This window comes from Neodiprion pinetum, chromosome 6, assembly GCF_021155775.2.
Source record: "Neodiprion pinetum isolate iyNeoPine1 chromosome 6, iyNeoPine1.2, whole genome shotgun sequence".
Classification (NCBI taxonomy): domain Eukaryota; kingdom Metazoa; phylum Arthropoda; class Insecta; order Hymenoptera; family Diprionidae; genus Neodiprion; species Neodiprion pinetum.
This window is the reverse complement of record NC_060237.1, coordinates 27,801,034-27,828,655: the sequence shown is the minus strand read 5'-3', so window position 1 is coordinate 27,828,655 and position 27,622 is coordinate 27,801,034. Positions and strand designations below refer to the sequence as shown.

Here is a 27,622-nt window from a genome sequence, read left to right as displayed (position 1 = left end):
CGTTCTTTCTTGGTAAAACGACTCCTTTCTTCCTTCCTTCCTTCCTTCCTTCCTTCCTTCCTTTCCTCCTACCGATCATATACGCCAGTTTTTCTTATCCAGGGTGCTCTAAACGATTGTTCACTCCAGTATACGTACATTTATGTGAAAAAAAACTCCGACACCATAGCGTAATGCATCACGTACTTTGTGCAGTGTTAAGAAAATTGCTTCTGACGTAGAAGCGTTGGCAAAATAAGAAAAAAACAAACAATACACACATACGCACGGAGTAGGAAATAAACAAACAACCAAATAAGCAGTGAAAAGAAATGTTGTAAATTTTGATACGGGTAAACTTTGTCGTATTCTGCAGACAAAAAGAAAAAAAAAAAAACGTCGACGTTGAACAATGTTACACAATGAAAGAAAGCATGAAAAATAGAAGTAAAAAAAATGCAATACAAATGTAGAAGCGTTTTTTTTCGCCACAGTTGTGATAATTAATTGTGGTCGTTTGGCCGTGGCTGTTTTTTTTTTTTTTTTTGCCTTTTTTCACTAAAGGTGAATACTTTATCACTAACTGTTATACTCTATGCTGGCAGAAATGAGGAGCGTGCAGGGGAATGAAAAAAAAAAAAAAAAAAGTGCAGGACGTGATTCTTTTCACGCGGTGAGAAAAGTTTGTCCTCGATCTTTTACACGTCACTTAGTTCCGATGTATGTATGCCTTTGTGCGTGCGTGCGTGGGTGGGTATTTTTTATTTTTTTGTTTCTGTCTGGTATTCGAGAAAAATGTTTCACGCCGATGATGCCCGTCTGTTTGTTTTTCTTTGCATTTTCTTTTCCTTTTTCTTTTTCTTTGCGGATCTGGGTAACGTAATAATATCACCATCACGTGCCATGAGATGAGTAATGATTTCGCAACGAAATGACCCGTCCCGAATTCCTCGCAGATTTTTACGCAAGCGGAGAGTGAAGAAACTTTAGCGCAGTGCCTAGTAAGATGAAAAGGTCAAATCGAGGCGAAGGATACGTTTCATTTGATGAAAAATTACGTTTCTTGTAAAATCGTGATAATGTAACTGCACGGACGTATTCAAACGAGTCAGAGATCGAGCTCGCGCAAATTTCCTCATCTCTACGTAGATACATGTAAGGACGCAAGGAAAATTGAATTATTCCATTACCTCGACGATCTTTGCAAGCCGAGTTTGCTTGCTCGCTTTTACTCTTCAAAGTTTACACACTCCTTAATTTTCATTAGCATAATATTCCCCGGCGGAAACGGCCGCTCCGAGAAATGGTATAATGTATGGAACAGGGTGAAAATGTTATTAAAAATCTTCGAAGACGCGACGTGTTTTTGAGGCAGAAATTTTCCTACTTTAATTTTTCCCTTATTTTGGAACTCGCGTTCGGCATTCTGTTTCACTTTTTTCCCTGCGGACTCGTTTGTTAACGGCAGACGCTGTGCTTGTTAATACTATCAATTATTGTTGTTATACCGGTTTGCGTACCCGGTGAAAACACGAGTCGTAAAGGTTTCCATCCTGTATCCCGTAGGCGTTTATACCGACTAATTCACGTTCACGGGACGTTGTCATGGCAATTCGTTCCGATTCACGTTTCCCGCATATAATGACCAATGTACCGCGTATAACGTGCATATAAGCCCAGGTGACCAACCTAATTGGTAATTACCAAACTGCGATTCATGCCGTCATAATTAACGCCCAGTTATCTCGCATTTCGGATCGTCCTACAGTTTTGCGACAATTAAACAGAATCGATCGCCCATTACGTCCAATTCGCCATTGCAGTTTTCGGAAACACGATCATCGGTGATCAGCTCATGCTGACCGAAAAATTTCACGACAATTCAATCCTCGATTTTCATTCCCATTTACTTCCGATGATTATTATCCTACACGCGATTTTGAAGTACTCCTACAAATTTCACCTTCACGCTTGGATTTGGCTTTGGATCTATGAAATAATCACGATGTGCAGAAATCAGAACCCAACTCTACCAATAAAGTTTCAAGCTTTGAAGCTCGAATTCGTATCACATGATTCAATGGCAAACATACAATTCCTGAAATACCTGCAGCGAAAAGTGGCAAGGAGAAAGAAGGAAATTTTTTTTTTCTTCCGACAAATTTCGATTGAGATATACATGCATGTATATGATATTGCTTCTTTCTCGAATCCCTTCCTTACCGTAATCAGCCCGAGCTTTTTTACTACCGTCGGTAAGACGAGGGAAAAAGCTCGCCTACGGGCAAAGTTGTGCAAGCCTTAGCCGACGGCCGGTAAAGAGGCGCGCGCAATCACCAGAGCTATAAATCATGAGCTTGCGAGCTTTCCAACCCTCGAGTTGATGACCGGCGGTTGATTTCGGGGAGCTTTCATAAATTTATCGACCGAGGGAAAGAGGGAGAGAGAGAGAGAGAAAGAGACGAATCGGGGATGGCAGTTGTGAAATTTTCGCGGGGTAAGGATGCAGCGGAATTAAAGCAGGGGGGGATGCGAAAGCTCAGTTGGAATTCTCACGCGACAAGAGAAGCATCTACACGGGATTGCTCGCGCGGCGAAAGGCCAACACGTGATAATTATCCGCTTTCGTCCATGTTAGAGAAGTTATTTGCTGTGATTTCTTCGTTTCTTCATACGAGCAATCAATTCTGTCCACCCCTCGCACAATCCCTTCATTTATCCTCCAGTTATCTATTCATATTTCTTCGACGTCACGTGTTACACGCATCCCTGCTTATCCCGAGCATCGAGTGTATACGTAATATAAGAGCGCAGCTTGCGAGGACGTGTTTGATTAATTATTTTCACCGGAGGCTCAAATTTCGAGTCTGGCAACTTGTGGAATTGAAATGTCGGCCTTTTTACAACGGAAGAAAAAACGCGAGGGGTCGCGACAATAAACCGACGTACGGAAAATGACTGGGGTTGAAAATATGAAGAGTCAGAATTTCTTTACGCAGAATAATTTCGCTTATGTAACCAGAACGCGAAAGGGTGAAATAATAACGTTCGAGATGAGTTCGCTGACCCGCGTGACCCGGCAACAGCTTCTGAACGGGTGTTCAGGCCTCTTGTAAAAGGTCAGGAAGAATTCAACGGCTTTAACACGCATTCTTTCACGTGTAATCCAATTCCTGTACGTCCAGTCTTAGCGCAGCTCAACTATGGGGTTGAATTCAAAACGCGGGGTTGAAAATTGTCGTGCGTCGCGGGGGTGAAAGTACCGTGCAAAATTCGTTGTGCCATTCAGATGTCAAAGAAGAGTTTCGTACAGGGTACAAAGCGCGTTAAACGTAGACATTTTCGATCGCAGATCCGTGATGTTCGGAAAGATTGATCGAACTGTCAATCTTAGGTTACGACCTCCGAATTGCTTCTCATCCTCCTGCGAGAGCGAAACAAGATGAAAAATGAATTTCGCGACTCATTCGGAGCGGAAACCGGAAAATTTCCTCGAATCGTAACTCGCGTATAAAATTCGTAAGGCTCGTCTTTCGCGTGTGAGAATATTCGGAGGAAATATCCTCTGGAGTGACAAGGATAAGAAAAATAATAACAATAATCACAATTCCGATGGCCGAGAAGAAAAAAGGAGAATGCTTCTCGCCTTCGCAGCTCGCGCGATTGAATATTCGCACTATGAGAATGTAAATTTTGGCGGGACGGTTGAATCCTAAAATTGCTCAATGTTCGATTTCCCGCTTCAGTCTCTGCACCGTGACGTCAGAGTTTCCACCGCGTATATTTCCGCATCCCTTGCGAATCGTCCGTCTTGCGTCACTGCATGTGAGACGCTGCTCGAGTTTACTACCGACGTAAGCACAGCGTCGAGAGGGTCGTTAATTCGCGGTATCCGTGACGTCGTGTAGGAAAACCGCATATCTACGTATACTATGTGTGATATGTATCTTGAAATCTTGATCTTGAAAATGATCGTTGTTGCAAAATTTGTCAAAAAAATCATACGCCTATAATTACGTGATTTAATAGGGTTCATTTCGCATCGGGTACCCTACTTGTACGCAGTGTGGATAATTTATAACTCTCGTTCGCATTGTTCGCCCTGCAGTGGGGCGAATAAATGCGTTTATGGTATATGGTTTATTGCACGCGAGGCGAAAGCGTGCTTTTTTATTCTTGATCATCCGCGCAGCGTGGGGCAAATAACGTGCCACGGTCACCTAAGCTATTTACTCCGTCATTCTGCCGCGTTGAAGGCAATTAATCCACAACTTTCATCCGTGATGAACGATGCATCGATCGATCCGCGATGAAACTCGATCGCACGATCGCATTTTCGAGTCTTACTTTATCATCCTGCGGGAAAAAGTTAGGCGTAAAACGTGTTACGATGACGGATCATCAAGAGCGAGTGAGGGAAAATAACAATCGGGACAGTTTTTTAAACCCGTGTTCGAAATCGTCTACATTTTTCTTCTAACGCGTTTTTATTTTATCTCACGGTATTCGATTATATTCACCAAGTAGTCGTATTACGTAATTCGCATTGTTCACCGGAATATATCGAATAATTTCCAACCGTCTGTTTCACATTTTTTACCCGATTATATATTACAATTGTAGTGGCGAATCGAAGAATGATCAATGTTATCGTCCCTGTGTACAAGTCTATAACTTCCATTTCGCAATCGTGCAGAGCTTACGTGGCGTAGAAAGGGGATGAAAACCGGGCGTCGGACCCGTTTTTTTTTTTCACCACTCTACACGTATATACCCGCACACGTATGTACTCGAAACTTTACGCGAGTTGAATTTCGCGACGGTACTCTGCCCGTAGAAAGTATAAGTCGACTTACGGCTTATACTTATGTATTATAGATGGAAGGGAAAACTGGCTCGAGTGTTTTTCTCGATTTATGCGAAAAGTGTTATAACCGCGAGATAAAGATACGTACGAACGAAAAATAAAAGGAAACATGTTACGTAGGACCGTTTCGCATTATACATGTATTCGCGTATATATGTGAACGCCGAACCGCCATTTTAAGAACCGTTTCTAAGAATACTAAACTCCTCCAGCATCAATTCTCATGTGAATATATCGATCCCTCGGTTAGACTCCAAGGAATCGTTCGACCCCAAACGCTCGACACACGATACGCGTTTTCCGAATGGTGAAATGTGTAACGCGTTGCCGATTCGCGGTTTACAAATGAATAATTCGCAGAATTATGGCGGCGTGATACAGTCGGCGGGGTAAAAGGCAATTAATTTAAACTCTCGGAATTAAAGCGAACTTAAACAACGTGTTGATTCTATCGATAAAAAATAATCCTCGAGTCGTTTAAATACATACCACGCGGTTAAAACTTCGTGATTCAAACTTTCTCGATTGGGTCGGTACACAATATTGAAATTAATAACCATCAGTCGATCTCTAATTTATTAACCGTTGTATCAATTTTCCATCGGTGAAGACAAACGTGTATCTCAATTTTTTTTTTTTATAATCGATGTTACAACACGCAGCAGCTCGAATTATTTTCAGAAAAAAGTATTTCTACGACCGAATATAAATTACGCGTCCTTTCGTAATCGAAAAAGTTCTTTGATTCAATCGATTAGAGGTCTTGAAAAAGAAGGGCAATCGGGATCGGAAAGGGACAGGTCGGAACGCTGGAGTTTTGCTGCGCCGTCGTTGAAAAGTCGCGACCGCGATTTCTGTATCAAAAATTTTACCCGGGCGAGTAAAAAGGCCCATTTGGCGGATTAGACGCAGACGCGCCCCGCGTTTCTCCCTCCGGAGCCTGCGGAAAATCCTCTCGAGGCATAAAGACGTCCGTGGCTGAAATCCCGGCAGAGACGTCGACCGGAGACTAAGACTTACGGTCTGTGCTGTATCGGCTCTCCCCCCGGCTACGTCATACTTATTTTAAACATTATTCATTGCCCTTTCGGGGGCGAGTCAGTTTTCTTTACTTTTTTCAAACCTCGCGCTGATCTCGGCTCAGAATTTCTCCCTCCGCAATTTTTTTTATTTTATATTTTCTTATCATCGAGGTGGCCATAAGGGTAATACGCTGTTCTCAAATTAAGCTAGCAACGAATTCCGAGGATAAAAACACATGTCGGCTTTTAATAAAATAGTTTTAACTTGCCAGCTGTCAACTTTGTCTCACAATAATTGTTGGGCTTAGAATCTCAAATGTATTACAGATTTTCGGAATAATTAGTTCGACTTGTTAAGCAAGTGACGAATGTAATTTATCTTGCGAATGATGTAATTGTCATGTAATTTAGATGAAAAACGGTTAATCGTATTAGAATAGAAAGAAAAAAAACGTATCAAACCGCTTTATCCTCAAATTAATTTTATTCGATATTTGGAATTCACTTATGTATAATCACTCACCTTCCAAGTTTTCTGAAAATTCATTCATCTCAGCTTATAGTTGTCTGTGATTTTTTTTTCTTTTGCAATCTAATTCGCTGTTGCGAATAAACTGACTCTACGGGACGCAAGTAACTTTATATGGTTGGAAGATGAAAAATGAAGTAGGATTTAATTTTTGTTGAGGGAAAAAAAACGGTATTATATATATATATATATATGAGATATATATGATATATTATTCTCGAGCTCGCAGCGGCGTCTTACGTTAATTTTCTTCCCGGTAATTAAAAACCCTTATCGAGGCTTCGTAATTGCGAGGATTGAGAGGGCTCAGAGACCTCGGCAATTTCCAATACTTTATTTCACTTTGATCACTTTCGCAACGATCCGCACGACTCGGTTTGTCATCCCTTAATCCGGGGTATTCTTACGACCGTCTTCGATAATCGAGGAGTGAAAGGTAATTTCGATACTCGTCAACCGTGCGAAATTTTAATCTCGAATTCTCGTGCCGTCAAATTCGTTCGTCGAAACCAAAACCAAGGCGATCTACGAATTCGTTGCAGGGTTAAATCGAGCCGTGTGTAAAATATTCCGTCGAAACTTTGGTACATACGTATCGTGTTCCGCAAATTATTCGAATTCCCGAATATCCCGAATTTCTACCGCTGACCAAATATTTGCTCGACGAATAGGATGTGATTATTAACTGCGGGCACGAGAAAATTTGCTGCCTGGCTACGCGTCGTTATAGATCCATACCAAAGGCCAGATGGACGGGACGCGAAGTTGAAAGAAGACCTGGGCTGTATACCTATACAGCCGTAATACCTCGGCTCCATTATCCCGCGGCTTTCGTTTCTTCCCTTCAAATTAGTCCCCTTCCAGGATTAATCTCGTTTCACGATGCCCTGAAAGCTGAGAGACGGCCGGCTCCGCTCGCTCGGACGCTCCAGTTTTCATTACACTTCGAAAGAATCCGCATAAATCCGCGTATATACCTATACAACGTTCTCCGAGCCGTTTCGACCCTTCCGAAAGGTCGGAGGTCGACGTTTTCAGCTTTTCCCCAACATTTCGATCCAGCCATACCGTTCAGCTCCGATTATTTTCACCCTCGCTCGTTCACCTCCGAACTCGGCCCCCGCATTTTCGTTCATATCGCAATCGTCTCATCCACCGTTACACCTTCCCATAGCGGGACAAAAAAATCCCAAGACGAAAGTCTAGCCGATGCTTTTCTACCGCAGATATTTTCACAAACGTTCGGAGCTTCGAGTCGAGCTCGAGACTTTGGAAAGCCTTGAGATTTCGGCGGAATACGCGCAGCATCCTCGGATATTAAAAGTCGTCGGTTTCGCCGCGTCGCGTGTGATGCGTTGCTAAGAAACTCGTCCTGACATCCTGCGAATCGGCATGGCGGAGCGGAGCACTTCTTCCAGCAGCTCGAGCAGCCTTGCGCTTCCATCCTTGTCCGGGTCCGGAGCGAGTCCTGAACGAGGAGCAAGTCCTCGAAGGGCCGTCAGCCCCCTGCTCGAGGTTCGGAGGCCGCACTGCACCCTCAACTGCGAATCGTGCAGCGCCTACCTCGAGGACGTCTACAGGCACAGTAAGGTCCCAAGAGTTTCGAAAATACGCAAGGACGAGTCGTTTTTCTTTTCTTCCTTTTTTCCCTCTTTTTTCCCTTTTTTCCTTTCTTTCACATAATTTCGTTCGTCGATTTCTTTGATACGCGTAGTTATTCTTCTGCGAATCTTTCCTTCTTATCCGCCCATGTTCTAGCCGTATCACATTTCCCATTCGATTTTATGTATTCGACTTTTACTACCAGCCTCGTACTCGTTATATCCCTCCGTTCCTCCGTTCTACCTACTCGCGGTGTATCGCCTTACCTACTTCTAAGATACGGAGTATCAGAGTCACGGAAAATCCCCTCGGCATTCCTTTCGAGGAATTCCGTCTCAGATCCGAGTCTCGATCCGTTGTAGATGGATAAGGAGCGTAGCATCCTGCAGCCAGGATCATCACCTCGCGGAATTTCTCTATGCCTATAACAGGGGGAAAATTGGGGAATTTATATTCGGAGTATGAAATTTCGCCGATATTCCAGCCCCGCAAATTGCTCTTTTATGTGTGTAAAAAAAAGTTGGCCAACTTGTCATTGTCAATGTCAAATAACTCGACTGGCGAAACACTTTCTTTCATTATTCATCCGGTCAGCCCTACCGCAGAGTTTTACGCGCCTTGTTCATTCCGCGGTGAATATACGGCAGGTGGAGGAGTTCCCTTGTCGGTCGTTTGTATTGCGGGGAAACACTTTTGTGGCTATATTCACCCTAGCGCGAATACGACAGCCGTTATTGCCGAAGTGCTTGCTTGTTGTAGAGCCGGCGCGAGTCTCTCGATAATGCGGATGAATGCCCGACGGTAATGTTCACAGATTACGCGCACCGTCATCGGTTGTCATTGTACCACGTCACCGAGCATTGTTCTCCATCACGGGTATCATCGTCGCCTGGCTTGACGAAGACGCGGGCTTTACCGTCATCGGCAAACTTCGTAGAGCGAATTTCCGTAGGCGACTGTCAAGCTTAGAACCTAATCTCGTCGCGTCTCTATGACGTCGCAAGAATTTCAGGAACTTTGAATTTAGGACCGCGTCTAGGATGATCCGCAAGTGACGGAAGCTTCAAGGTCCTCCTAGTGTGACGAAGAGCCTCGGGTATAAGAAGTAAAACACAAATTTATACCTCGCTGGTTTATTTTTCGGAGAAAATTTTCTTCGGTGTGACAGGAATTTTTTTGAATTGAATCAGCCGAGTTGGTTATCATTTTTGTGATAATTGGTTACAGCTTAATGAATACCGTCGTTGTCTTGAAAGGCTTCGAATCGTATTACCAGACATCAATTTTGTTCGTAGATTAATTGAAAATGTGATTTGAGGTAAAATGCACTGGTCTGAAGCGTATTGGAAGTATTCAAGTTATTCCAAATGACTTGACACGATCTCTACAATCGAATCCAAAAAACATCGCGTCGAGTTTACACTCAAAATTAAAACCGCTCAATCCCTGGGATTTGAAAACTAGAAGGTCACGATTTCTGGCACATATGGAGCATCGCAGGCTGTGTTACACCTTCTACAAGCAAACCAGGTCCTTGACATTGATTGGTTGAAGGATACACGGCGAGAAGTGGCGATGGGGCGAAGCTGCGAGGCGAGAATTGTTGTTGTTGTAATATTTGGCCAAGTTTTAGCTCACCTTTAGCCTCGCTCTTTGTTATCGCCCTTTCTCATCCGGTCCATGTTTTCGGAGGCACGGTTTCATCACACTTTACGAAACCGGCGCGTCTTGTTTCCCCGACTACGTTGACCTTCACACGTCGTCTAATTCTCGTCTCGCGGCACGATTTCGGCTGCGCAGCTTTCTTTCTTTCTTTGGAGGGCAAAAGAAGTTGAAGAAGAATAAGAAGAAAGTGCGAAAAAAGGGATGGGAACCTGGACCAGCCGCCGACCTTGACAACAAAGGGATGACAACACCCAAACTTCAGACGAGGTGATACCGCGACGCGTCTCTCGGTTACGAAATAAGGAACGAAGAGCGAGGGAAGGAGGTCGCGGAAAAAAGCAGAGACTGTCTCCCGAATCATTATTTCATCGTAACGGGGAGTCGCGCGTCTTTGGGATTCTAAACAGCTGACATGTATCGTTTATATTTATATACAACATCCCTCCTGAGATATTGTTAAAGTTATGGTTTCAAATTCCGGCCCTACTTCTATGACGTTACATTACTTTATCCCCGTATCGGTCTTCCGTTGAATTTTCAAGGCAGAAAAATTGTGTCGGTAAGGTTTATCTCGCTGTCGACCTTGGTAATTGACTTGGAGGTACACTCGCGTCTTAATTGCGTCTATAGTTTGCGTGTACCGTAATATACCGGCGATAATTCGGACCTCGGCCCTGATATGGTCGGTGATTGGCCATTCAAAGCCTTTCTCGGAATTTATAATCGCCAGGAAACCCTTCGAAGTGTTAGCAAATTGTGAGTTCCGAGTCGGCGTCTATCTGGAAGAAACTGAAGAAGATAAAAGACGTAACGAAGAAATTCACTCTGCTTCGTAACATCAGGGCTGGAAAACTGGATACTTTCAGGAACGCGTACGCGGTTATACGCTGTAAAATAAAATCACCGCTCTCGGAATATAACCCAAACGTTTTACATCGCGCCGCGTATTTATTTATTTATTTTTTCTACTCTCCAGAGCCGCAAGTCACACTTTATCTTACGCCGGATGTTGGTGTATTATTCCGGAAGCATTGTGTTTCAGGAAATGTAGCTTGAAAAATCTGGAAAACTTGGAATTCTTGGGAAAATTTTTGGAACCATCGGAGAATATTTTAGAGCTAATTTATCTACAAACAAATTGGGCTTGTTTTAATTCATGTTTTATTCAGTTAAGAATTCAATGGTTGAAGCAAGTAATCAAATTTGTGGTTACAAAAATCTTTTGCCTTGACTGAACATTAGAGTTATTTAAACGCACAAAATATATTTTCCGAATAATATCATCGCTAATTCTGTTGACTGAAAATTTAGGTTTTGTCTTTGCAAACTCCTAAGAAGATGAATTCGATTGGTCAAAAATATAAGATATTTCTGTTTTTGAATCCTCAAATTTTGATGTTGCTCCTAAGCAATTTTAGCTTTTTTCCTTAAAGTACGTTTTAATCTTGACAAGTCCGCACGTTGTTGCCGTGGTTATTTCGTCAGGAAGTCGGAATTCTTTCTCCGAGAGGCTGCAGTGTCGTTCAAATAACAATACTGCACTTATCTGTCCCATTGTTTAACCGCGCAGCGTATTTCAGCTGAACTTAATCAGATAACAATAATTTTGGCAAAATGATTAATTTTTTTTCCTTTCACAGAAATATTACACTCAGAGTTTTTCTACAAGCAAACCATTTTGTGATTAAAATCGGTATCAAATCTGTTTAATACGACGAATTTGTTTATTGAATTATACCGTAGCTCCCAGATTGTTTTTCATTTAGATTTTACTTGAAAATAGATATTCTGAGAAACGATTTGAACAATTTAGCGAATCCTCAGTGATCGAGGTATCAGACCGAATACCGATTCGGTAAATGATTACCGGTTGCTGAAAAAAAGGAATATCAATTTGTAGCAGATCATTTTACGATTTACAGGCGACGCTTCGTTGGCAATAAGATCTCGTTTGCCGTAACGAAATATTCTATCGCTAACCGGGGGCAGCAAATATTTCATACTCCGAACCATATTTTTGAATCGCAATTAGTGAAGCGCGTGGGTGATTTATCCCCAGCAACCGAGCACCAACTGCACGGTCAAACGTGTGTCACGAGAATAACGTTCTCGGCGTGTTTATCTGTTGCAGAGATCGTCGAGGGTGTACGAAAGGGTGGTGGATCACCCCTGCGACCGTTGATCGACGAGGCGGCGGTGGAGGAAGAGGTGAGTAAATTGATTCTTGCGCCTGTAGGAAAAAAGGAAACGAAAATGAAAAAAAAGTATGAAATACAGCGATTAAAAAATTGCGTTCATCCTACTTTTCTTATTTATCGACTCTTCGATATCGAGGAGAAGGGAATCAGTAATCGGAATTCGACCGATCGTTTCAGGTTGCAACGCTGATGCGACGCTGCTGGGCACAAGACGCTGCTGACAGGCCAGACTTTCCGGCGTTGAAGCAGACGATTCGTAAAATCAACAAGTGAGTCGGATCTTTTATTCTTCTTCTCTTATCGCCGTATTTCGGTTTCTCCCACTCCATAAGCAAACGTGGTGCGGTGGCTCCCCTGTTTCGTCAGGACGATTTACCGATTAAACTTTCCCTTTGCACGATATTTTACGTCTCATCCTCGCTTTCATGCAAGCGATTCATATCTCAACCGTTATATTAAAGCTCGCCCAGCTACGTGCAGGAATTGAACGAGCCGTATGTGGTGTAGAAAATTTATCGGGAACGTTGATTAAAATACCCTGTTATAGGTATACGGAACCTTGAAGTATTTTTTGCTCCCTTAATTTTCTTTCGCTCTCTTTTCACTGTTTGTAATTCGTTTTTTGTTTTTGATCTTTATTTTTTTGCTCTTCTTCTTCTTACTTTTCATCTCTTATTTTTATTTCTGTGGTATTCGGATTACGCAATTCATTGGGTTCGCTAATAGGGGTAGTGAAAAAAAAGGGGGATCCATAAAAACGAATAGCACCGTATTTTCTGCCTTTGTAATTTTTTCCGACCATCTGACCCACGCTTTTGATTGAAGTCTTTCATCCGGAGCCGTGTCAATAGTTTTTTCGATGTCAAGTGTGCCTGAATCTGCGGTGAAAGCTTCATTCTGCGCACGTCCATCATTCCCCAGGTTTCCCGAAATTCCATTTCTACCGTTAACCTGTTTTTCACCGCTTTCGGAATTCAAACCGTTCTCCCTAAAAACGAACGAACAAAAGGTCAATTGAATCGCACTCCACTTGTCTGTAAAACTCTCGATGTTTCAAAGTCACAGCAGAACAAACCGTAGCGTGCGAAGCGAAAAATAAAAAAATTAAAGGAAGGAACGTATCCCCCCCCCCAAAAAAAAAAAAAACAGACCGATGCCTCTTAAAGATTTTCTCATTCGCTTTCTCGGGACTTGAGGGCTGTATTCAGAAACTTCAGAGTCATAATAATCTTCGTATAATCAAACCTAACATAAAACGACAAAGTTATAAAATTGGCAAGACTTTCTCTCGTTCGTACGAGATACGGCCCTGCTCGTAATGAGTCTACTTTTAACGCCAAATACAAAAGAGTTAGAAGTTTAAATCTCATAGAAAGCGGCGCTGATTGCGAGTGCCCGAATGAATGTAATTACCGTGCTTAATCGCCGTACTTGAGGGAACGGAAAGTAAAAGAAGTATTATTCTACCCTGGCAATAAACGGAAAGTACCCATCGATGAATTTAATGCAGCCTCAATTCGCAACGTTGTAAAATCAAGATTATACAAGTTTCCAAGTATAGACGTCACCGTAAACGCACCGTAAACGTAACCGCTTTTAGTATCCATCCATCCTTAATCTATTCTTTTCTAAATTGCTTCCCGACTACTTCATCTCTCCTTTTACCTCTGTACCGACTTCGCCATTTTATCAAATAACAATTCTACAGGAATTGTTGTACACGTGTCATAACAACGTATTTATCGTTACAATGGGGGAGTGGAAGGTGAAGGGAGAAGTAATTTCTCCTGAAAAGAGGTCAAAGTTCATAGGTTAAAGGTGAAAAGCAGACTCGAGGCTTTTTCTCTATCCGTTGCTCTCGGAAAATTTTGCGATACCGATGCTGTGCGGATTCGTTGGCGTCTATATACAGATTAGATGCCTTTACGCATTGCGTATTATGGTATATATCCAACGCTTGTTCACGAGTCTCATGAACCGACATAAAATTTAGGTACCCTGAATATACCGTATATACGTATAGGATGTAATGATCGCCAAAGAAGTTATGTCCTCCATGTATCAGGTATAGTATACGTGGAAAGAACCAGGGGTGAAGTTCTCGTGCAAAAACGTTTCGGATAACGGACAAGTTGAAGTTCGCCATTCGCTTGGCTGAATACGTAGGTATGCTTTATGAGAAGCGTTTGAGAGAGAAAGACAGAGAAGCTTGCAGGAATTCACCCCTTGATCTCATAAATTTAAACGTTCTAGAAACCCTAAATTCGTCCCTTGATAATCCTCGAATCTTAACAAAGGGTGGATAAAACAACCCTAAGAATCTTTGTGAAATAGTTTTGTGAGCGAAGTTTTCCGGGATTTGTTGGAAAAGTTTTTTCATGATACTTGTGTACGAGAGAAAAAGACACTTGATACGCGAATTGATTATCCGGAGGAGAAGGGCCGACGTCTTGCCGTCGATTCGTCAAACGTATCCCGCCCTCTTTTAGCGTTGGTAAAACTCACGAGATATCGCGGAGGTGTAAGAGACACAAATCTTGACGAGGCGATGATTTCCGCTCGACTTCCCCCGGCCGTCGGATTCAGCATCCCGCCAATTACCGGTGAAAACCAACGCTAGACGCGGAATTGGCCCTGGCTGGAGGAGGCTGATATACGCCCTTGAAAAACCCTCAGGATTTCACCTCTCCAGTCCCTCTTCAGACCCTGTTCTAACGCACGTGTGTACGCTCTACCCAACGTCGGATTGATTTTCCAAGGGCTCAACTCCCCGATCCTCCTGACACTAAAAGGCAATTTTGGAAGCGGACGCTACAGCTCGACTAATTACCCCGCGGACTATGTTCTGCGGAATAATACAGGCGCCTCGTGCCACCCTGAAAAGCTGGATACGTTCCTGAGTATCTGGGGCGATTACATTAACTTGATTGGCTCGTCGACTCCCATACGCCATGCAACCGAATGCTGTGTGCCGGGTCTTTGGCTAACGAACGTGTCCCTCAACAATTTCCATGTACCTACTCCACACTCCGAATCAATTAATGCTACTGCAAATACACCGAACGAGTCACTCGCATTCGCCGTCGTTTCATTGGGGAAACTCGCAAACGAAATGAAATTCAGGCATTCTGTAACTCGTTTAATACGGTTGTCGCTCATCGGCAAGTGACGGTTCTTCCGGCACAATAGACGGAAATGAACAAGCGGCCAGTCGAGAAGACACTGGATTTCTATGGTCGGGTACTCGGACCTCTTCAGAAAAAGAACTCGTACCGCTGTTTTCACTTGTCCGTTAAACACACCAGAACAAATTCAAGAACCAGATGTCGAGGCATTCCGTAACAGCCACATCCGGTTATTGCTCAGCAGAAACTGAGGATGGTTGTTGAAAATACACGGAAATGAACGAGTCGGGATTTGAGAAGACACTGGATTTCATTGGCTATGTGTACCGTACCTTTTCACATACAGAACTCGGGTTACGTGTGTTGACTTGTTCGTTCCGATCCTTATGTTGAAATTAGCATTAACCCCAATGCAGTCAGTCATATTTGACTGATGCCATTCCCCCAGAGGTTCGCAAATACGTATGTCAATTCGGAGATAAGGAGTTTGGCTTACCCGAAGAATCTCATACCCCTTGAGTAACGTAGCGAGCGAATTGAATTGTTGATTTCCATCGTTCGACGTTCTCCGCATAGCTCCCCTTCACATAATGACACCGTTCTTCTCGACTTTTGCCACCGTTTCATTTCGACTCCAGGTTTTAAGAGGGATAGCTGCTGCTGGTAGCAGGTGAAAAGAAGCGACGACTTCGCTCCGAGTCAATGCACCGCGGTACATGTGTACTACACTCGGTTGTACGTGCTCGAGAATGACTTTCGGCTCTTTTCATTGTCCGCGTCACGTACTCAGCTGGCCTCGTCTCAATTCGACGGTTAATCAGCTCACCTTCTCGGCTCTATTTTTCTTCCTCCTTCGACCCTTCATTCGTCGGGCACTGTTATTCCCATCGTTCCTTTCGCCGGGCGCTCCCACCTACAAGTCGGCTTTATCTCCCAGCCCGTTAGCGAGCTCGTATTATTTCTTGTTTCCCAAAATTTAGAGGGGAATTAGGGCGACGCGACATCCCATAAACCCGGGCTTCCCGACGTGACCTCGCTGACGCTTTATCCGGAATAATGTTCAATTATCATCAGCTGTTCATGGCGGGTTGTAGCCGTTGCCCTTTACTCTAGGTGTATTCTATGACCACGCGATATATTTGGTTCTCTTTTTACCCCTCCGGCTGTTCTTCTTACTCTTCTGCTTCTCTCGCTTTCGGAAAAACTTGCGCCTCGTTAATAAGAAACTCTCTCCTGGCTCGCACACCTGAGTCCAATTTTATTCACCGTAAATTGCTCCCTTTCAAATCTCATCTCTGTACCACATTGTATGGAACGTATACCGTGAGTTTCGCGCCAAGTACTTCCGCCACTCGTATTACATATACCCACATCATATTTATATTCATTTGAATTTCATTTTTTTCTTCTCCTTCGTTACCACGCGTCCTTACATTTCAAGGAAAAGCACACAATATCTGGGAAAAATGTTGCGATACGATTTACTCGTGTAAAAATTATATTACGCTGTGGAGGGGAAAAAAATTAAAAATTCCCATGTTACGATGTTATCGTTTATATACCCATATTATATGTATAAATATATAACGTATAGCGCATATAACAGTTTATCTCACATTTCGTTTACGCCCGCGTGTTGATGATTCGCAAGAGATTACGGACCTTTCCTGTTTTTTCTTATCCACCTTTTTCCTTGATGACTTTAGGTTTCCAGCTGCGTCCCCCCCCCCCCCCCCCCCCCACCTCACTAAAATTCCCGCAAAGCTGTTGAAATTCGTCAACTTAATTTAATTGCTCGAAGTCTAATTGCGCCGCCTACACGCCGCTCGTTCTCTTCATCTTCTACACGACACGCGTGTTAAAGCTGCAGAGCTTGATCCACGCGACGATAATTACATTCAGCCGGGCTACCTGAAGCGGTAAAATTTGAACTGTCACGTCACGACACATCATAATTTGGTGGGTTAAATCCCGCAGGACTTCCAGCTCCACCGATGCAGCTCCGCACGGAAGTACAACGACACCGCACGCGCGTTCGTGCCGGGATTGGAAATGGGTCATCGGCTGATTGGGATTGATTGAAAATCGCCATGTCCGAGTCGATAAATCCTGTGTACGTGTATAAACTCTCTCACTCTCTCTCTATCTCTCTTTTTCTCGCTCTCTCTCTCTCTCTATCACACCATTTCTCTTTCATCTCGACGGCGCCTCTCGCGACAGTCCAATCGCCTGGGATCAAATCGCTTTAGTTTCTCGCTCTCCGGGCTCCTGATGATATACATACTTCGACAGATACGAGCCTCGGGTTATCGTTGGTCCGGAGTTAACTCGGTGAGAATCCTCCCTCGATTCCGCATCCAGATATATCCCGCTACAAAAATTCAAACGCGACGCGTTGACAGTTCGCACGAAGGCGATGGACAGATCAAAGCCACCTGACTTTGCGCGCCACCGTGTCATCCCTACTGGAGTTCTGTTTCTACACCAAAAAATCAATGCTTTCCACCAATCGCAACGCAGACGGTGCTCACGGTGGTTGCCAACTTATACTTGCAAACATCACGGCAACACACCAGAGATCATTCTTCCTACTGATCGTGACAACGACAACTTTGCTGCTTTCGGTGTCGAACGGTAATCCTCACGATCGAATGAACTCGCTGCACGTCGTGTTCGAGTATGCTGAACACATCTGAAAGTTTTCCAAATCTGCTTATGCCTAGAAACTTGGACGGAATATACAAACTCGCGTGTATTCTCGCAACGCACCGAAGTACAAGGTGGCGAACCAAACGTGGGTTCAACTTTCGCTCCACATGCAGACCCCGGTCTGCTACCGTACTGTGGATACTTCCTCTACATCCAGACACATTGCCAAATGAACGTATAACCGTTGCCATAATTTTGTAAACCGCGAAGTTAAACCGGTCATAGAACGCGCATACCGTGAACTAGAAACTCGAAGGAGTCGGCTCTCATAATTCATCAACAGTCAAAGCGTTCCTATTCCCATAGAGGAATATGCTGTTTATTTCGAATACCGAGTGTCGAAGTTTGAAGCGCTTGCGCGATACGTCAGCGACTGTATTTGACTTCATATTTCCTTTGTCCGACGACAGGTACGTGCGCCATTGGCATGTACGAAGGTGCAACAAGTCATATCGCTCGAGTGACCTTCGTCTTACACGTGACATCGCCTTGGACTTGAAGTGTATAGCATTCTTCTGCGTCACGAGTCCCGTACAATGTGCCAGACTGGAGTCAGATGACCCGAAGAAAGGAAGGCTCCACGTAGTGCGACATAATGTAATACGTGCTCGATTCCATCTGCCACGAGTCGCCGGGTGGGATGAACCTTCCCGTGAGTGAGGGTATTGATCGGCTCCTGGATCGAGGAGTCCACTGTCCACAATATCCGTCTTTCAACGAAACATGGAACTCTCTTTCCTGGAATCGTTTCTGCGATTGACAGCTTCCGAATCGAGCAGCCTCTAACTTGTCTCGCTGCCTGTTTCTAACACACGTTCCACGCATCCGTTAACGTAACGGCTACTGCAATCGTTCTCGGGCGTGGCGCACGCTTACTCTGGCCCTTTGTTTCCCGTTTCAATCGTCCAGGTAATCAATATGTCCCTGTGTGCAGTCCGCATCAGCGCCGAGGTACAACGTGCCAGACGCTTCCATTCCATTTGCATGATACTGTCAACCGGCTTTTGCGAAATTCCACCGTAGCTGCGCGCCTACGACAGACCGCAACCGGCTGTGCGGAAGCCTCGAGGTATTCAACGGTGACCTGAAAACCTCACCGTGGTCCATACACGCGATCTTCATCCTCCTCGTCCCATCGCCTCAGCCACTTCATCCGCACTCGCACACTGCTTCTGCTCCACAGACTTGATACGCGTGGCCATTGATTATGTATACGTACCGCATACTCCAGACGACGCGGATCGCTGTCTTCTGCCGTTTTCAGGCCTGTGATACTCGGCTAAAGGTACGAGGCGCATATTTCACCCGGGATGAGTCACGTCTTTAATTTTTTTCCCGCACCGTGGATCTCTAATCTCCGACCGTCACGCGTGGGGATGTTTCTCAGTGTGTCCGTGGAACATCAATCGTAAACTCGACCTCCGATTCCGGATTTAGAGTGGAAAAAGAGCAGCGGACAAATCGCCCGGATGCATCGATCGCGTCGCTGTCCTCCTCGTTCGCTTCTTCATCCAGTTCTCGGCATACCCAACAATATCCGGTATCCGATGTCCCGGCGAGTCTTCTCGAGGAGACTGTCCGCGACACCCGAGAATCAAGGAGGACACTTTGTACCGTCTACGATGCAGATTCAAATGATGGAAGCCTAACTGCGGTCCGTTCGAAAATATCAAATTTGACCTCTGATAGTTTTTCCGACCTTCCGCACCTTCGATTTCAATCGAATTCGAGACGTATGAAACGGAAAATTCGAGCTACGTTTTTCTCTCCTGGTCATTGCCAGAGTTTGTTCATCTTCCCTGTCAGGCTGCTCAGCGATACGGTTTGTCAAAGTCGGAGTTTTATACTCGAGGGAAACCTGAAGCCTGAAGAAGTTTCGCCGATTCGCAAAGGAGTCGCGTATATCTCAGAGACAAGCATCTGTTGCCGATTTCTTTCTATTTCGCATGCTGCACGTGCCTCGTCTTTTCTCCGTCTCTCTCTCTTTCTCTCTATCCCTCCATCTCCATCTCTCTGACTCTTCGTCAGTCGTTTTCTTTCCTTCGACGTTCAAGCATGTAGCCCGATTAATCGGTTAAATCGCTTCCGCAGACTTCTCGTCTGCGCCTACCAAAATATCGTATCCCATTCGGGTACATATCATGCGCTCTTGACACAGTGCCCGGAAACTATGTATTATACATGTCCTACGTGTAGTCTCGTACAAAGTATTCCTTCCCAATGACATCCGCACATTGACAATTGCCTGTAATAATCCCAAGGTGGAAACCGACCGTCCTCGTGGACGTTTTTACTCGTCACGCTGGTTGAAATCGGGTCTGCGACGACTAGCGATTTGAAAAACCTTCGGCCGGCGTGACGCGTATATCGTACACTCGAGACCGTATCCCACCTGATCTAGGCCATATATAACCGTTCCCACTTGATAGAATTGGGTGGGCAATTAATCGCGGCGGGTCGTTGAGGCTTTGAGAGTATCTCTGCTTGATTAATATACCGACTGACGCAAATGCATGCCGCCGGTACGTGCGAGCGGGTATCCGCGACACGCCGAGCATCGCCTAGAGTGGGCTGCTGGTGTGAAACCGAGGTGCAGGACCGAGGCACTCAAGTCGGCTAGTATTGGATTTCCATAAAGTCACGGCCTCCCGTAAATAATAATGAAACAGAGAACCTCTCGTAAATCAGTGCGTTACGCCGCCAAGTGCCGACTAGGGACGTTTCATCGTCTGCTTATTATCATCGCCGCAGTCATGCACGTTTCATGATCGAATATTACCAATAATTGACAGACGTTGGAAGGCGTGAAAGAAAACGAAGAAAAATTCACGACTCACTTTTTTTAGCTTCGCTTTTTTTTTTTTTTTTTTTGTCTAAACCAATGTTATATGCATAGGTATAATAGGTGGGCTATTTTACGGCATGGGAATAAAATTTTTATTATTATATGAATCGTAAATTGAGAGGTGCGTTTGTGTATTTATACACGTATTTTATACAGCGTTCGTCTACATTGAGTACGATTGACTGTACAATTTTACCGTCGAGAATTACAGACTCTGTGAATTTCTGCGCCGCGTTTGTATAAACGGGGTTTCTATGCCTTTTCAACGTTTTCTTTACATTCGTTCATTCGATATTCGTTCGTTCATTTCTTCCCCCTCGTTGAGGAAACCTTGGAAAATCAGTCATCTCGGCCTTGTTTCAACTCGTTCAATCGCCCAGTCTCTCTGTTATTAAAAATATCCCTCAACGTATAAAGGTAATTTTTTTAATCTTCGTTTTTACTTACCTGAAATTCAGTTTCACTTTAAATTAATATCACCTACTCGGCGAAGTCGAGTGAGTCAAGTGCACGGTAGAATTTAAAATGATACATATTTTATACCTCTACGTCTGAATATGCGTACACGCACGTTTCACGGTCCTTTTTAATCAGCTTGCTAATTTCCATTTTTTAACTTGTGCCTTTAGTTTTTACTCATTTTTTTTTCTCCTTCGCACGCGGCTGGTTCATCGTTTACGTATTTACTGTGTATTTTTCACCCATACGTCAATTAGGATAAATAATTTATCGCACGAACGTGTGCGTGCCGCGCTCTTCTTCCACACATCGTTACAAATCCCCGACGCCGTATCGTACAGTTATATTATGCATACATTATACAGACATACTTATGCCCTGCTCTGGATTATAAAGTGTAGAGCGATGCAGCGGCGCGCACGTTGCTGTACGACCGATGTACACATATGTATAAATACGCAAATAGGGCATATAACACAATTTCCGATACGTAGGTACAAAACGGCAGAGTGGATCTGGTATTATTCCAGGAACTCGAGGACCGTATAAATGTTGATATTGGAATCGGAATGGTATTGAGCCACTTCTAAACTGGATCGTCAGTTTACCCCCTGCAGGGTTGGCAATGGCATCAAGCCCGTTGTTCAACGGGTTAAATTTCTCTCCGACAATTGAGTCGAGGGTGAATATTTTTTTTACCCTCTTCCTTTTTTGACAGTTTTTCTTTTTCTGTTGCTTTCTTCGTAAACCCATCCTAACTCGACTCTCGAATGACTTTATTAACCTCGTTTGGTCTTGGTTTTGATGTTCGGTAAAACGATGCGTCTAAATGTTGAATTTTTACCACATTAAAGTTAGTAACGTTATCGTACCGATTCATGCTGAGAAAAAACCGTTATTTCACGATTTTGGAATTGTACGAAATTCAGTAAACCGCAACAAAACAAAACACACTCATATTTCTAAATCTTATTTCCTTAAAAATCGTTGTAAGATTAGGAAAATAGTGATTTTTTGCTCAATGTTTCATTACGATAACGTTACTAACTTCAGCCTGGTGAATTGTTTGCACAGGCGCGATAATTTCTTAACGCAGATAAGTTTCACTGTTTAATTAATTATAACCTCGAAAATTTGAAACTTGAGGTATTTTTTAATTTGCCGATTTTCTAGCCTTGATATCGTCGTACTCCGATGTTTTCGCAAAAGAAGAACGTGCAAAACCGTAAAATTCGAAACGTAACTCTTGACGATGATGCGAAACGGCAATTTATGTATAGCGCGGAACTACTTCCCAGCCAATTACTAACTTGTGCGCTATATCTTTTTCCCAACTTTCAAACCCCCTCTCGCTGTACTCGTATTCCCACCTAATATTTTCCCGAGGATGGGAAAACCGGAAAGACTTGATGTCCCGCGGGAAAGACTTCTCGTACAGGTATACGAATTTAATTCTTATATACCCGTTGGATCGTTTTCTGCAACGCAAAAAAACGTCAGACAGATATAACGGATAAAAAATAATATCATGGTTGATAAGTCGTCGGGAAAATTCCCTGGCCAACTGTAACGTTCCGTAACTGTTTCCATAATTTATGTCAGGTACTGTAAACTCTGTAGCTACTCACCGTACAGAGCTGTTATTATTCTGTGTTTCTTTTACTCTGAATTCACTGAAAGATGGAAATTAATCAAATTGATACAGATGGCGAGGAGGGTGAAAGAGAAAATTAACTAAAGAAGAAATATATCGTTTGTTTGCATTAACTCGACTCTCGGATGTAAAGTATACTCCCTATTTATATTACGGGAAATCGTGTTTTAGTTCAAGGGTCAAAATATGTACGGTCGTGACAAAGGTTTTACCCCCTTTCCTCTCCAATTTAGTTACTGCCACGATTTTTTTTATACGATACAATAATTGTTATCTGTATAACAAGCTCATTCTAATGCCACTCGAAATATCTTTGAGGCGGTGGTTCGTGTTGTGAATATATTTACCTTTCCGTTTTCGTATTTCGTACACAAAATGAATGTACACGTACCAAAGCGAGAATTGAATACTTCTTTTGACAGGATTTCAAAATGCCAGCGAAAAGAGGAAGGAGAAAAACAAAAAACACATTTTCTCTCATCACGTAGGAGGGAAAATTTAATTTTTTTTCTCCATAATCTTCTCTCTTTGTAAAGGGTGAAGTTGAAAGGCGTCGTTTATCCGAAGCAGGCGTTAATTGCTCAGAAAGAGATGTCTAATTAAGGAACCCGCCGGAAAATGGGCCTACAACGTGTTCGAAATAAAGCCTTTTTTTTAACCTCATTACGCGACTAACATACTGTCCAGGAATATTAATCAACGGTTTATCATCAACATCGCATCGTTGTCTATCGGTTTAATACGTCTCATTTGTAGATTGCAAGAAAATCCCTTGTTGCATCGGTCTGAAACGTCCCGCGTGTAATATCATCCAGAATTTAATCGCCGCCGGCGAGATCGCGAAATGGGTGATAAATCTCGACTCTGCAGACTTTTACGGGGCAGCTCTTGATCCGCGACCGCAGACTGCAGCTGCGATATCGCGGAAATGTTGGCTCTCCTCTTTTATTTCAAAGGCTCTCTCGGGGCCGTTCACCGAATGCAGGACTCTTCGTCCTGGCCCGACGCTCCATGCGCCTCTCGAGGATCTCTGCTGACCCTTTACGGCGCCGAAACGTCGCTCGAACCTCCGTCGTAATTGGATACAGCGATTCGACCGCGGGGTTATTTGCCCCTTTGATAAATCGGAAGGCTGGTCGCGGTGCGGTTGTTCGAAAAAACCGAGGAGAAACCGCGCCGCCCAGAAACACTCGCTGAAATGAATAAAACAAATCCTGGGACGTATCAATTCTTGCAATGGGACATTATATGAGTGAACGCTCGACTCCGCGTTTAATCCTGCGGAGCATCTGTGTTATTTCTTGTCAAGAAACACTCTCGGATTTGTTTCAATCGAATTTTCTTTCACTTTCGGTATTCTGTTGCTAGAATTATCTCGGAAGTAAAATTAATCATTCTAACTCGTTAACGTCGATTTCGAGTGATTTATGTTGATTTATAGCTGGTCGTGTGATTCTCGTTTACTTATAAATTCAATACCGATTAATCTCAATGATTTCCGAGCGATCTACGCGATTTACAGTGATTTTCGAAGCGGACTGAGTCAATGGAGATTGAATAAAATCATTAGGAATTGCTGGAAATTATTAAAAATCGATCTGAGAAGTGGAAATCATAGAAAACACCAGATAAGATGGAAATCATCCAGTTCGCAATTAGTGCTATGATTTCCAACGCTTGTCATGTAATTTCTTCGTTACATTTACGCGACTTCAAGTGACTAGCAATATTTTCCAACAATTTCAATCATCTCGATCGATTCCTCGTTATTTTCATGATTTTTTCTTTCCAATTCTTCAATATTTCGGTTATTCGTGTTTGTACAGTCAAGTTGTTAATTTTTTTTCTCTCCTACGAATTTTTCATTTCTCTACGTATGTCATATATTTTGTGAATTATTAATAAACCAAGGCCGGGGCGTTTGACGGTTATTAACTTATTGACATTACACGTAAAACTGTTGCGAGTTTTGTTAATACATGAACACCGCGCAGCCCTTCGATTCTGTAGCTGAAAATCTTTGAAGTCAGTAATTTCCGCTGATCAAATTTCATTCCGAAAATGAGCTTACAACGGCCTCGCTACACCCTGTTTCAGTTTCGCTTTGATCAACCCTGCAAGTAATCTTCCTACCTTCCGGCGCTCGGAAGGTATATTTACACTTATACAGCACACAGTAACGCGGCTCGACGAATGGCTTATTTTATATAAAACCCGAAGAATTCTCGTCAAGAAACTTTGACATTTGATTATGTACCCATCTTCGATCGCTCGCTAGATTCTCGTCTTTTCTCTCTCTCTCTCTCTCTCTCTCTCTCTTCGCCCTTCTCGGTTTTTCCCTCTTATTTTAATCAGCAGGAAAAAGAAACATGGCGAACGGTAACTATAAAAGCACCGTTGAGGGTAAACCACACAATTTTTATTTAAATTCTTATCCCGCGTAACGAGCTTTGCAGGTCTTTTATTATTATACCTATAGACGCATAGCTTAACCGCATGTAAGCTTAAAAAATTCATACCCTCATCTTTTTCCCCTGTTCGTACAGAGAAATTTTTTGCGACAAATTTGCTCCGGCATGCCGCTCAACGTACCCGCTGAATTCTCGCTGCAGCTTATTTACCCAGGAAAAAAATTTTCATCGCTGTCTAAATACATTTTTTCTTCGCGACTCGCTTTGTCAGCGAAATACAAAGTTTTTTATACGTTTCCGAAACTGCAAACTTCTGGCTTGTTATACAACTCAAACATCGTGCGAAACTGCGCGAATCACGTTACACGTATATCAAGATCGAATTATAAAGTCGTGACAAAGTTCGTAACTGATCGGCAAGTTTTACAATTCTCAAATATTTTTATCGTTCTTTTTTTTTATTTTATACCTATAATGCATGGAAATTTTAGGATTTCAAAAATCACTTCGAGCAGTTTCGCTTTCCGAGTTTTTATACATTTTTTTACAGTGAATCCATAATTCCAGTTATCGCATGAACGGATTTTTTCGAGTGAATACATCCACTCCACCAGCCGCAAGAAACTTCCGGGTTATACGTTGAATAGAATTTTTCCTCAAGACCGAGAAACTCGTAGCGTCAAACGTATTTCAGGAGAGGAGATCAGCGTGCTTAGCAACATTCGACGGAAGCCGCAGTAGTCGAGCCGAGTGTCGGGTCGGGCAGAGACGGCAGTAGTAAATCCGCTTTGATCAGACGGCGGCTAAATCGCGTCTGACCGAGTCGAAGCTGCGCCGCTCGCCACGCGCTAATTTCTCAGAAGTTGCTTCGGAGCACCGACGCAATCCGGCAAACACGGCACGTGACGAAGCGTCGAGATCGTGACTTCGATCGGCAAACTATGCAGGGGCGTGATTGGGTAATTCGGAAGCGACAAACGTCGCACAGCGCAACGTTGTTTGTATATTTATCCTCGTTCGTGTTCACTGACAGGGATTTTTGTAGGTAGAAAGGGGGAAACGGAGGAAATTTTCAAGTCGCGATCTTCTTCACGCCTAGGGTGAATTTTTCTTGCAACCCCTGTTTCGGGGTTGACTGGTTTTTCCTTCTTGCTGACGTTTGCGGCTTCTTCTTATTTCTGCGACGAATTCTTCCCTCACCCATCCAACCGAAATCACGATCTTCATCCAGGGACCGAGGCGATGTGCTTTCGTGCTTTCGAGCCGATTCGCCGAGGCCGTTTAAGCGGCACCCGCGACCAATTTGGACACTGAGAAAGGCCGTAAAGCCTTTCTTCCAACTTCCGCGTCGCGTTAATCAATCCGTGCCGACGAATATGCCGCACAGCTATTACACCCCGTTTTACAAACACATTTATGAATTTTTTGTATTATCGTCTATCGCAAAACGCAAGTTATTTAACACGTACGCAGCTGACCGAGTGAAAACAGAGCTTGCAGAAGTAAAGCTCGCACTGTCCTGTAGGTGGTTAAAAAAAAATTTGATTTATAGAGTGAAAAAAGCTTTCGTCAAATTTGTTTTTCGTCGGCTTTTTTTCTTTTTTTTTACTTTTTAGTGCCCTCAGTCTCCGCGAGGCGAACGTTAATTGGTTTTGTTAGTCGGAGTTCGTTCCTGAGTCCTGTTGCAGAAACACCGCTCGTAAAGTTGAACGCATTCGGGGAACGTCGGGGAAAAGTTTTTTCGTCCAATCCCGTCGCTTTCAGCTTTTCTATACATACACCTTGTGTAGTGAGGCATTATACGAGACGTCCCACTTATTTGCCGTACATACAACTTACGTACATGCATACATTCATAGATGTACAGGCATACACGTTTGCCTCTACGAACGTCAGATGAGCCTAGCGGACGCCACTTGACCCTTGACATTTCCTCGCTTTTCTCTACTCGATAACGAGAGTCAGCTGCGTCATCCACGAAACTTAAAATTCGATTCGATTCCCGATTTCTTCCTTTTTCAGTCCTGCTGGATATCAGACATGGAAATCACATCCCTGCTCGCCGGTTTTTGTTTCTTGCAGTTAACGTTGTTGTATTTATACAATAACCGTTGTTAATCAGGGAAAAACATGGCTCGAAAAGAGATGAGATGAATTTTTTTATCAATGTTTGTTTACGTCTCGATCCCGTTTTCTTGAGATGTTTTTATTTGCTTTGTTTCATTTCCCCCCTATGCCTTGGCTAGAAGTAAATCGCAACGAGAGAGAGAGAGAGAGGGATAGAGACGGTGATTGATTGGGAAAAAATTGTGTTTCAGAGATTACGAGAGCAGCAATATACTGGACAATCTACTTTCCCGGATGGAGCAGTACGCTAATAACTTGGAGACACTCGTCGAGGAACGGACCGCTGATTATTTCGAGGAGAAACGCAAGTGCGAGGAGCTGCTCTATCAGCTACTCCCAAAGTAAGAATATTTTTCAAATCTTACCACGTGTGAAAAGGAGAAGAAACGATGAAAACGTATAGAAATAAGAAAACTTGGCGGTATCCGCC

At 43.4% G+C, this 27,622-nt stretch overlaps 1 protein-coding gene across 3 annotated transcripts in view; it reads left to right on the top strand.

Annotated features, from left to right (window-relative positions):
• LOC124222390 (atrial natriuretic peptide receptor 1) overlaps positions 1-27,622 on the top strand; it is a 104,109-nt gene that overhangs the window by 62,154 nt on the left and 14,333 nt on the right. For all 3 annotated transcript variants that reach the window (XM_046633286.2, XM_046633285.2, XM_046633284.2), the window contains exons 15-17: positions 11,796-11,872; positions 12,040-12,131; positions 27,384-27,533. In XM_046633286.2, the coding sequence (XP_046489242.1) occupies positions 11,796-11,872; positions 12,040-12,131; positions 27,384-27,533 (319 nt within the window). The remainder of the gene's footprint in view (positions 1-11,795; positions 11,873-12,039; positions 12,132-27,383; positions 27,534-27,622) is intronic.